Source organism: Cyprinus carpio, chromosome A16 (assembly GCF_018340385.1).
Source record: "Cyprinus carpio isolate SPL01 chromosome A16, ASM1834038v1, whole genome shotgun sequence".
Classification (NCBI taxonomy): domain Eukaryota; kingdom Metazoa; phylum Chordata; class Actinopteri; order Cypriniformes; family Cyprinidae; genus Cyprinus; species Cyprinus carpio.
In genome coordinates this window covers 13,424,015-13,436,580 of record NC_056587.1, presented here as the reverse complement: position 1 = coordinate 13,436,580, position 12,566 = coordinate 13,424,015, and the positions used below count along the sequence as shown (strand labels likewise).

Below are 12,566 nucleotides of genomic sequence, written 5' to 3'. Positions count from 1 at the left end.
TCACAAAGTGGACAGTGGCTGAGGATAACACTGTTCATCTCACATATTTCTATGTTAAATTCCTACAGTTTAAACTAAACAGGTGGGTTTATTTTTCAGTCATTAAATATGTGATACTAAAATTAATTGGACTGTAGTAAACTCTGTTCTATGAGCACTAGCTGGACTAGGTCTGATGGACATTTTTATTGGTGTGAATAGGGAGGAAGAGGTCATTGACCTTGAAGGACAAGAGCTCTGGGTTATTGACCACTACCACTGAAACACAATGAGCCGTGGTTAATGGAGTAGTACAAGACATCCAGAAAAGAAGATGTGTTGTAGATTTGTTGTGTGTGTGTGTGTATAGCCAGGCTAAGTTAAATCCTTCATGTCCTTGTCCATCACATGGATGTTGTGACCAGCTGTGCGTGTGTTCTACCTGTGTTGGCCCTCTGGTTTTACCTGCTCCAGGAACACAGACTATCAACTTCAACCTTGGATAGCTGTCACATCCACTTTCAGTAACACACACGCACAACAAACTATCCCCTCAGCTCAAGAGAGATGTCAGGAGAGAGGAACATTTGGCCTGCTATTCTGACATGGCTCATTTTCCCAAAACCATTCAGTACAATTAAATAAAATGTCTTTATTCAGTTCTTATTGGTCTTTTAGTGGGAGCATAGGTTAGAATGGTTTTGAGAAGTGTGCGGGATCAAGAGGAAGTGAAAACCCCCAATTTTATTAGGTTCAGTGTCTCTTAAAGGTAGTTTTAGCAAGAGTGTACACAGATCTGATTTTGGAAAAACCTGAGTGTAGTGTTTTGACATACTTTTTTTTTTTTTTTTTTAAAGGAATCATATCCTTATGGTCTGTGTATGATATATATATATATTTATATGAATGTATTTCATCATATGCAATTACATTTTGGCCCAAAGTGTAAGAACACTTCATTTTCCAGAATGCATCGTCTGTGTTCTTTGAACTGCAATTCATTAAATTATTATTATCCCAGTTCAATTTAAATTCAGACTCATGAATTGAACTATTTCTTCAACTCTGATCTGCAAGTTTGTGATTTACCTTCTTAAAGTCAAAATAAAAGCCATTTAACTTTAAAATGTGGCATGTTTCTGAACCAGACAGGCTATCCAATAAGAAATTGAAAATCATTATTCACTGAACCATTGTTTCTTTTTCAGCCTACTCAAAGAGAGCAATGTTTTAAAAGGTCCACATAATGACAGTGTTCACACTTTTTGAGGAAATTTGAAAGTGTTTGAAGTATCATCTCAAAAAATGTCAGTTTTTAACATACTTCAGGCATTATTGTCAAATGCTTAAATGTATGATTAGAACTTATGATGATGCCATTTAATGGCAACGTTCATAGTGGGACGTTGAGCTGCTTTGCAGGTGACAGGGCGTCTGGGTGACGTTGACTGTGTGTCTGTCGGATGAATGTCCTTGTGTTAGTGTGCTGTGATTTTAATCAGCTGCAGGAGACATGGCTCTGATGGCTAGACAAAGATATAGGCAAGATCACAGCTGGAGGGATGAAGAGGTGGAGGATGAGTGCCAGAGACAAGAGAAGACAGAGACCAAGAGAAGGGTTGTTTAAGTGTCCAAAACCTGGAAAAATGGTTTCTTATTTCATTCTATCTTCTACCATTGGGTTATTCACTTGCTATAATGAATGTTATAATGAAAATAAATGATTATGCTGAACCTGAAAATGAAAGCTAAACAAAATATATGATAGTGGTAGTTTCTTTTATACAAAAACGCTATTAAGTCATTCACTCTGTCAGCTGATTTCTGTCATCCAATGTGTGTGTATATTTTGGTGTATACAAACACGAAATTAGCTAAACAAGATGTATTTGAAGTATAGATTGTCTGCTCTCAGGTCACCCTAACATGCCATCAGTTTAGCCACAGTACAACATCACCTTGCAACTCAACAGAAATCTATTTTCCCCACTGGCACAGAATGGCTTTATGCATTACTCCTTTAAGGGAGTTCATTCTTATCCTGATTGGCACTGACATCCCTGTTGCCTTAGAAACAAGTGGACATCTGATCCCAAAACAAAAATGTCTTTAGCATCCCTGCACATCATGCACAGAATGCATGGCATGCCCGGAAACCCACAGTTGTTTCACCAGCATACAGACTCTTTCTCAGACAAAGCCACGCAAACCAGACAAAAGCCTCAGAAACCTGACCAAGGCTCTGTGCTCTCAAGCCTCTCAGTGTCTCGTTCTTTTTTTCCCTCAGTTAATTTTCAACATTCAGTCAGACTCAAAAAGGGCTATGTGTTTACGCCACACAGAGGAAATTAATGTTTTGGATTTAAGTCTTTTTGTGCACAATATAAAACTTTTCTCTTTTTGGTCTAGGCTCAAGGATGTTTCTTAAGCATGACCTTTATTTTTCAAATCAGCTCTGTTGAAGACTTTTGTTTTCTCAGCAATAGTGAAATTATTGATTTTACATCGCCTCTGCTGAACACAAAATAGTACTTATGGCTTATACAGCATCGGTAAGAGCTTTCTGTGGCCATGTTAAATGGCATTAATTCAACGAGTACATTCAGCTTGTGTGGTGCTTGAAGAAACAATTACATGTACAGTACATGTGTGATAAATGCAGCTAACCTGCTTGTGTTTGTCTACTCCTTTGCCTCTGACTGCTTCTTAAGCACACACTGCACACTGGCTTGTCAGTGTTTCAGTGATGCTGTGTAACTATATAATAGCCGTGAATAGTATTTATTTGCTCTTGATATGCTCAAGAATTATGCTTTTACACTGCATTTCAGTGCACTGATGAAGCAAGTAGAATGAGAGCAAGTTGATTAGAAATTTCAGAATAAAGACAAAAGTGGTTAAAGATGAGATGTTATCCTTATTCACAGCTAAACATCATATGAATGTTCATACTAAAGAGCAGAAAGAGTTTTTAATAACATTTTTATTTGCTTTTGTAGCTTGTATTTTTATTTTTTATTTTTTTATTTTTTTTTTTTGCAGTTTACTGAAGTTTATTTTATTGTGTTTTTGCTTTTATTTGCATTTGATTTGTATTTTATTGTAGCTTGTGTGTGTGTGTGCATGCCCAAAGATTTATGGTGACTTGATTACCCATCTTAGCAGTCACTTATATTTGTATCTGACTAGCCCTACAATGCTGCACAGAGATTTCAATCTTATGGTGGGTCGAAGAGGGTGAAGGATGAGATACCTCGTTAGCTTTCTGTGCTTTAATGCTTGTGTCTCCCCTTCACCTGACAATGATTTTTCTATACTTCTATAGTGTTTCATGGTTAATCAGTTTTTAACAAACCTCTACAAATCCAATAGGTGTGTGGTGGATGGGTGACGAGGTGCAGAAGGAAATGGAATCATTCTGCGATCCTGTTCCTTGACCCAGCTGTCAAGGACTGCAATACATCTTGTTTCCTGTTTGTATGTATTTGTGGTCTTTTCTGTACAAGCTATACATCAAAAACAATTACACTTTTGCTGAAGTAGCAAGGCAAGTCAGTGTCCATTCTTACTGTTCATAAGTTAAACTGTCATTTGATATTTAAAGGGTTAGTTGTAATTGGTACAACTTGTAATTTGTTCAAGATGGCAAAATCGTATAATATATTGGGTGAATTATGATGACTTGATAAAAGCCGGGTTAGTGTACCTACGTATTTTATTATTTAAAAATCTATTATTTAGATAAGTTAAAAACAACTTGACCTAATGTAACATATATTTCTAATGGTTAGAGAATTGGACTTGTAACCAGAAGGTCGCAGGTTCACGTCTCGGTGCTGGCAGGAGTTGTAGGTGGAGGGGAGTGAATGAACAGTGCTCTCTTTCACCCTCAATACCCATGGCTGAAGTGCCCTTGAGCAAGGCACTGAACCCCCAGTTACTTCCCGGGCGCTGGATATATAGCTGCCCACTGCTTCGGGTGTGTGTTCACGGTGTGTTCACTTCTCACTGCTGTGTGTGCACTTGGATGGGTTAAATGCAGAGCACCAATTCCGAGTATGGGTTTGACTTTTTTTCACTTTCATCATTACTTCTATCTATAGCACTGGTCAATTCAGTGCAGAATATTATCTTTTATTTATTTTTTATTTTTTTACATAATGCTATTAATAGTGTCTAGTAGATATTGTAAAGCTTTTGCCAAACTTTTCTAACTCCCAGACTGTGTGAAAAGCCAACAGTCTCTTTATCAAACCCTCTTTCTGGTGTCTGTACTAATCAACGGCACTAATTGATTTGAGCGCTGGTGGGGATGGGGGGCTCCAGGGGAGGGGATGCGTGGATTATCTCTGGCCCGGATCCAAGATCTTTCATAAAAGCAGAGAATGAATAGTGAATAAGTGGAAAAAAATATATATATAAATTATATAAATTCACTCATGTAGAAGTAATCGTAAAAGTAATAATTACACATAAGCATATCCACTTTCATTTGATTCATAATAACAAATGAAAACAGTCATGGTCAGGTACTGATGCCATAACTTACAGTTTGTTCTTGTGTTGTCAGTTCCTTGAAAACACAGAGGCAATGACTGGTACACTCTAAAAATTAATTTATTAGCTCAAAAAAAAAAAAAAAAAAAACTGCAACAGTTTGCATCAGTTTTTTGAGTTATGACAGCTTCTAGTGAAATTGTTCAACCAACAAACTACATTGAGTTAGAAGAACTTAGAGGGAAACTACACCCCAAATTCAAAATTTTGTCATTAATCACTTACCCCCATGTCGTTCCAAACCCGTAAAAGCTTCATTTGTCTTCAGAACACAATTTAAGATATTTTGGATGAAAACTGGGAGGCCTGTGACTGTCCCATAGACTGCCAAGCAAATAACAGTGTCAAAGTCCATAAAAGGTATGAAAGTCATCATCAGCATACTCCATCTGCCATCAGACTTGCAATCTGGGTTATATTAAGCAATGGGAACACTTTTTGTAAGCGAAGAAAACAAAAATAACTTTATTCAACAATTCCTTTGTCAACAGTCTCCTCTGTGTCTCTCCATATAACCATATGCTGATATGGCTCTTCTGTATCATCCGCACCACAAGGATGCGCTGTTTTCTTTCAAATCAAAGCTAAATACACGTAGAAACAGTGCATCCTTGTGGCGCGGATGATACAGAAGAACATACAGTGATATGGAGAGAGACAGAGGAGACTGTCTTTCATACCTTTTATGGACCTTGACACTGTTATTTGCTTGGTAGTCTATGGGATAGTCACAGGCCTCCCGGGGAAGTCATGGCCTAGTGGTTAGAGAGTTTGACTCCTAACCCTAATGTTGTGGGTTCGAGTCTCGGGCCGGCAATACCATGACTGAGGTGCCCTTGAGCAAGGCACCGAACCCCCAACTGCTCCCCGGGTGCCGCAGCATAAATGGCTGCCCACTGCTCTAGGTGTGTGTTCACAGTGTGTGTGTGTGTGTTCACTGCTGTGTGTGTGCACTTTGGATGGGTTAAATGCAGAGCACGAATTCTGAGTATGGGTCACCATACTTGGCTGTATGTCACGTCGCTTTTTTTTCATCCAAAATATCTTAAATTGTGCTTTTATGGGTTTGGAACGACATGGGGGTAAGTGATTGATGACAAAATTTTCATTTTGGGGTGGAGTATCCCTTTAATAATTTGTAACATAAATACATTTTTAAGTTGATTACTCAAAAAAATTAAGTTGTTCCAACCAATTTTTATTATCTTCTTTCAAGTCAAATCCGCAGCTATCATTGCACATGCTAAATGTAACTTATTTAGCATGCATATTTAATGAACAAGCAGGATGTTTGTCACTGGCATTAGCGCCTCATTGCTAATAAAGTAAATGTAGTGTTTACCTTCATGTGGTCTACTCTTCAGCATAGCAGCCCATGCAGGCTATGAAAGAGAAAGTCACACATGTTCGTACCATACGAAGAACGCAGGCGTTTCCACAAAGGAGAAGAATGCACCGTATCAAGGACACACCAATGTGGAGAAAGAAATAAAGCAAAGAATTCTGTGTGGAGAGAGACTGACTGCTTTTTCAGATGAATGCAAAATCCACATCCCCAGCCTTAAGGGTACATTTCTATAATTTAAATGTGACTATTGGATTTATTCTTGGAAGACTTCACTTTATTCAGTCAAAGTGTAATTATTGATTTGCAGTATATTTTTTGTTTAAATACTTTATTATGGAGAGAGATATGGAGATAAGTAATTTAAATATGAAGCTGTTAGTTAAGGTAATCAAAAAATGTGCTTTGTAACATCCAATTTTCTTGATTGAATTAACGTGAAGTAATATAATTAAAATTAATTTTTGAAAGTTAGATCAGGAAGAAATAGAGCTCTATAAGATAACAGCTGACTGAGAGTGTAAGAAACATAGATGAAATCGATTTGCTGAAAAGCATTAACCGCTAGGCTATGTAGGCTAATTAATAATCTAATCTCATGTCTGAGAAAGCGAACAATGTACTGTTAAGTAAATACAGGAAAATTGGATTTTCATATAGTGTGCCATCCGCCCCCCCCCCCCCCCCCAACTTAAGGGCACATTTCTATAATTTAAGAAATACAGACAAACAGAAAAAGTAGGTTTTCACATAGTTTCTTTAGGTCTTCTAAATTAGTTCAAATTTTAAAGACTGAGGATTATGTTTCGGGTCATAAAGACACGCAGTCTAACCTTGACCATTTTACGAATATAGCTTCTGCGTTTTCATTTAATCTTAAACTATACTGAAGCACATCTTCGAAGTAATGGAGCATATAGGTCAGCAATCATTAATTCCTCTCATACCCTTTTTATTTTCCTGAAAGTTATTTTCAGGAAACAGACGAATGGTCAGCCGTAAAAAATAAATACATTAAAAAATAAATAAATGTCTATGTCTATGAAATGTGTCAATTATCAACCCTCTTTTTTTATTCTTTTCCACATTTTTTAAGTCAGTGAAAGGAATTTGGGCTTGTTTGGAAAAAAAAGATCATACAATATTAATTAATAATATTATTAATATTAATAAACTTCCTTACAAATGCATTTTCGACTAAATAAACACCAATATTTTTGAAACACCACTTTATTTTTATTGGTATTTGCAATTGTTCTGCGAAAAAAAAAAATAATAATCTAAATCAGTTTATACAGAATTAGTTAAATGCTTTTGGCAATAAAAAGTGCGGATTTGACAGGTAAACAAAAAAACAATAAAACGCAAACTCGTCTGTTATATGGAATAACTCCGTCTTTATAAAGTGCAACTCCACATTGGGGTGCCGAGATGTCCTCAATACCAATAAGCATGTTATGACATTAACTTCATGAGTGCCTCCTTCACAAAATTATTTAATTTACTAGGGGAATATTTGCTTCTGCAAGATTTTCTTTTTAACAATAATTTTATAAAATAAACAAACAATTCATAACTAATTTATATACATGCATAATTTAGCTACTTAAGAGTAAAGTCTATTTCAATATGTCCAGAAATTGGTCCATTAATCATTGTGTTTACTCGATTCCTGGTCGCTCTGATCATCTGTGAAGCAAACGTCGACGTCGCTGTCGTTGTCGCTTTTTTGTTCGGTATCTTCAAAGATGCCTTCCATTTTGTCGTCGGATTTTTTGATGCTTTGACCAGGATGCCTCGATTTGACATGCCTCTCCAAATCTCGCCTGCGCACGAGCACCTTCCCGCAGAACTCGCACCTGTACGGCGTATTGCCCTCCGCGTGCAGTCGGATGTGTTTGTTGAGATTGCTGGGATCGCCAAAGGGCCTAAAACACACTTTACATTTGAGTGGTTTGTAGCCTGTATGAGTCCTCATGTGAATCTTCAGCCCGTATTTTCGAGAGTACAATTTGCCACAATATAGGCACAAATGTCCCTTTTTTGGCTTGCCCGAGTTTGGGTTAGATGCGGGCAGAGACTCAAGTCGTGAACGGTTCTTCTCTACGGCGATTTCAGACAGCTGTTGCGTGTGCATCGCTATCTCCCTGTCGATATTCGTAATCGCGTTTAGATCTGGATTCAGAGCTGGTGCACCAAAGTAGTCTGGGTATTTAAGCAGGTTGCCGAAGTGAAATTTAAGAGGATAGTATGGGGAGCTATAAAGCAGCTCTCCGTTGTAAACAGTGAATGGCATGAGGGGTATGTTGCAGTCCCCATTGTAGGATTTCCCCCCATCAAACTGTGGCAAGGAGAACCTCTCGAAGTGAAAGCCGGTCGGTAGCTGGGAGTAGCGCGAGGGGGACAGGGCAGGGTGCATGCGGCTGTCAACGTGCTTGAAAGCAGAGGTCTCCTCAAAATGTGGCAGTAGAGGAAAGCCACGGATGCTGTTTGCGCAGGGGATCACGGGAGGTGTGCTGTCCATGGAGTGCGCGCATTTTGAAGGCTGGACGTTAGCTAGTGGTGACTTGATGTTCCCTAGTAGTTTGCTAAACCCGATATTGTTTGGTTTCCCATTAGGCTCATCTCTCACTATCTCAGCCGGGGAGATCTTCGAAAGTCCCATTGGTTTGAAAGCAGAGCGCACGCCGGGATGGAAACCCATGCTGTTGAGCACAGAAGATGTTCCGCCGAGGCCCAGGATGTGTCCGGGGTTCCTGGTGGAGGTCACGGTCATGTCAAGGGCTCTGTCCTGCTCCTCTGCGCTCGGTTTTTTCGATAGTCCCGTTTTATTGGGGAATGGTGAGGTGGACACGATGCGTTTCACTGCGTCTGACATGAAAGTGCTGTGACCGTTTCTTGGAGAGGAGGACGTATTTGGGATGTCCCCTGATTTCGGAGATCTGTTAAAGTTGTCTGTGGCCCTAGCTTGATCGTTGTTCGCCAAACTTCTGCCGTTGTTCAACGCACAATGGAAATGCACGTGAGCTTTCAGGGTATTTGGGTATTTGAATATTCTCCAGCAGTACCAGCAAATGTAGCGCTCCTCGCCTGAAACATAAATTGAAAAGCAATCAAATGGCGTGTTTTGCAATCAGATTAGAAGAGCCTTTTCGAGTTCACCAAAAATAAAAATCAAGTAGGAATGATTCATAAAAATGTTTTTAATGCATATAGGCAACTCAAGAAAAAGTATAAAATAATTATTGATCAGAAATTGAATATGATAACCTTTTTTTGAAAGCAGTCATGACTTTTTATCACCATGCCTTGGTCACGTTGGCATGACACCATTTGGGCAGTCTGGGGTCAATGATATAGATGTAATGATTTTGTAATCTACAAAACCCCCTTGTTTATTGTCACCATCAAAAGAGCAAGCACCGACCCAATCTGGCGCTTACAAACCAATACACTGAATGGCGACTTTCTCTGTGCGCTTTCCCGTGGAATTGACGGCAGCTGTTGCTTGAAATCGCTAGTCGCCTAAGACAATGAGGCTGGCCCATCTGTTGACGCTGGAGAATAGGAAGCGTATGTCAAGGAGCGCACCACGTATAGGCCAGAGAGTAGAGCTCACAGTACAGCGTCGCAAATCAGGGCAATATACATCCCACATAAAAGTTTACATTCACTAGCCAACAATACCTTACGCAGCCAGCTAATTAACCGTAGAGCACCTTTTTGAATTTATTTGCTTTTGAATACATGAATATTAATGCCTAGATGACATTTGTTAACCTCTTCCCCTCGCAGACCTTTATAAGTGAATGAATTAAGAGAGATAATACAGCCGTAGTACGGAACGTATGATCAATCATATATAGCAAATACAGTAGCCTGCAGTATTTGTGTGTAATCAGCTCGATAATTCTCAACCAATCAATAGTAGTTACTGCCCCAGACGACAGACATTTCGATTTACTAACTGAACACGGATAATCTGACAACATTCTCAGATAAGCCTATTAAATCGGATTTGAATAGGATTTGCCTTGATTCTGCTGGTGGCAGCGTTGCTTAAAATCCGTTTGTGCTTAACAAAATAAATATACCATTAGATTTTAAAATAGGCCTATTCTATTTAGAAATGCTTTATTTGATTATACAAAAATTACGTTGAGGAAAAATGCATTTTCATTTCAAAACAATTTCATAATGTAAATGACTACATACAACTTGTATTTCTGAAATTTATTCAACGAAAATCCGAAGTGTATTTTCTACTTGATATTTAAAAAAAATAAAAAATAAATAAAATGCACACTTTTAAATAAAGAAAATTCTCACCTTTTTCGTCATGTGTTGGAGTTGCAGTCGTAGGAATGTCAAACCATTGCGCCAGCGCGTTGGAATACCAAACACTCAATTCTTCTCCAGCCTGTATTTCTCTCAGCACACGGTAGAATATCTTTTGAAAGAAGTACAATTATTAGAAATTGTCTGTAATTTAAATAGGATCAAATTCGTTAGTTTTTGCTTAACTCACCTGTCCTCCAGATAAATCCGAGACTGCCTCGAGGTTCTGTTCTTGACTGTTCCTGGCCGGGCGTATTAAACCGATCCAATCTGGGACTGCACTGCCAGACTCATCCACGAATTCTCCCCTCACCAGACGAATCTACAAATACACATTACACATAAACAACCTGTTTTAATTTTTTGACTTGGGTAATAACGAAATGTAGCTAAAACAGTCAAACTGTTCAGTGAAAGTATTGTGATGTCTGCCTGCTTTAAAGCTGTTGAAATTATTTTATAATAGTATTTTATAATATTTATCTAAAAATGTTTAAATGTATTTTGTATATATTTGAAATGCTAATCATTTCAGATTTTTTTTTAAAAAAATTCTCACATTGTTAATTATCACCGCAAGGCATTTCAAACAAATACGCCTTAATATCGTTTTATTTGGTCTATTAGACAACATGGATAATTTTCAAGGAACATAATTGAGTTGATATGAGAAACGCATTTGAAGAGTGTCAAAGCATTTCTATTCTGTTCAAACAAATTAAAGATTAAAGCGTGACATTTGACACAGAGATTGCACCTGATGATCGCCCATGGCCCGCGGGGCTGCATTTACGCGCATCAATCACAGAAGCAGACAGCGTAAAGAGCTCCAGTCTATTTACAACTTATTTAGGAAGGTAAGTGCCATTTATATGTGACGCCTTTTACGCCCCTTTGATTTACGAATATTCCACATTTTAATAGTAGAATAAAACCATTTAAAATATTTTCTATAATTTTTTATATTTTTTTTATAAATTGATTTAGCCTGTATTTAAAAGAACGATTTATACTAATAATTAGTAGTGTTTCCAGATAAATTTAATTGGCATTTTATTTACTAGTTGGTTGTTGTCTGGTTTACTGTTATCTTTTTCTAAAAATAAAATGTTACATGGGAATAACCAGCCTTCAAGCCTTTGAAATTTAAAGGGGGAGAGGGCATGAAATCTCGCGCAGAAACTCAAGGCACCCTATTAACGCGGTTAAGTAAAAGGCATAGAATGACATGTTGTCCTGCTAATATAACTCAATTATTTCCAAACTGACAGCACAAACCAATTAATACGAGAATGCTTTTTGAAGAGTGACAGGTCAGCTCTTAACTTTTTTTTAGCTGCATGTTTCTTTTTTAGATAAAAGCAGTGTTATAATAATAATAATAATAATAATAATAATAATAATAATAATAATAATAATAATTGAATGGTGACTTGTGTTAATTTTTTTATTAATTGTATTTTTTGGATCTAATTATTTTTTATGATGATAATTATTATTATTATTAACTGTTATTATTGTATAGTTTTAAATTTATGTGCATTTGTATGTAGCTGTCATTCAATAGATTGAAAAAAAAGCTGCAGAAAAAATACGAATGGTAAAGACATATTTGCATTCATAAGCCAGTCTATATTCTACAGTATTTTGCATGTCTTGTTTAAAATGTCCGTTTGCAATGGGGAAAAAAATCAAATTTCTCTCAGGGTATATTTTATATAAAAAACTTTCAAAAGTCATAATAAAAAGTTTAACACCGTCTTCAATTAAATAAATCAAACTAACTCACCTTCTTTTTCACTCCAAGTTCCTTGCGGTCCGAAACATACTTCCCCAGTTTGAAGATGCCCGGGACCGGTCCTATCCGAAGCCCGGCTGGGATGCTGCAGTCGGCGACCACACTGATAGTGGGTGTCCGAGTCGCTTGCATGGCTGACTCTGTGTGGGGCTGCGCTGTCAGAACCAGGAAGTCCAAGCAGGCACTGATTGAGATGAGCAGAGAGTCTGAGATGAGGACAGACTAATATCCCCCCGCCAAGTGACGCGGTGGTGTGTCCGGCTTTTCTTATGGCGCAGTCAGGTACCCCTCGGCACATTAATGCGCAAGGGCGAGCAGCGCGCTATGAGAGAGTTGCGCTCTTTTAGCAGCTGTAGAACCCTTCGAAATGGTCACATGGAGACTTTCCCTCACCCTCACGCACAATGAACCGCTCCGAACAGTCAAGAGACAATAGGCCCCAGCGACCTTCCCATCCCCAAAATCCAATTTGTCAAGGGCAGAGAAAAGAGAGTGCAGAATCAAAGGTCTGGCGCAACCATTAATCCTCAGCATGTGGCTTTGTCCGCC

At 38.1% G+C, this 12,566-nt stretch overlaps 1 protein-coding gene across 1 annotated transcript; it reads right to left on the bottom strand.

The window, feature by feature from the left end:
• Positions 1 to 7,134: 7,134 nt before the first annotated feature.
• On the bottom strand, positions 7,135 to 12,499 carry LOC109106589 (PR domain zinc finger protein 13-like). Its single transcript, XM_042772803.1, has 4 exons — positions 12,009 to 12,499; positions 10,410 to 10,541; positions 10,211 to 10,331; positions 7,135 to 8,971 (listed from the first exon to the last, which is right to left on the bottom strand). Exons 1-4 carry the CDS (start codon positions 12,147 to 12,149, stop codon positions 7,530 to 7,532), a joined length of 1,836 nt encoding a protein of 611 aa, XP_042628737.1. The 5' UTR covers positions 12,150 to 12,499; the 3' UTR covers positions 7,135 to 7,529.
• Between the last annotated feature and the right edge of the window lie 67 nt (positions 12,500 to 12,566).

What these genes read in the sequence shown, in the direction of transcription:
- LOC109106589 (XM_042772803.1), bottom strand. Translation starts at nt 12,149, where the DNA reads ATGCAAGCGACTCGGACACCCACTATCAGTGTGGTCGCCGACTGCAGC. An exon ending in CGGATTTATCTGGAGGACAG is followed by an intron (nt 10,332 to 10,409) that starts GTGAGTTAAGCA and finishes TTCTTTCAAAAG; the next exon opens with ATATTCTACCGTGTGCTGAG. An exon ending in TCCAACACATGACGAAAAAG is followed by an intron (nt 8,972 to 10,210) that starts GTGAGAATTTTC and finishes TTTATGTTTCAG; the next exon opens with GCGAGGAGCGCTACATTTGC.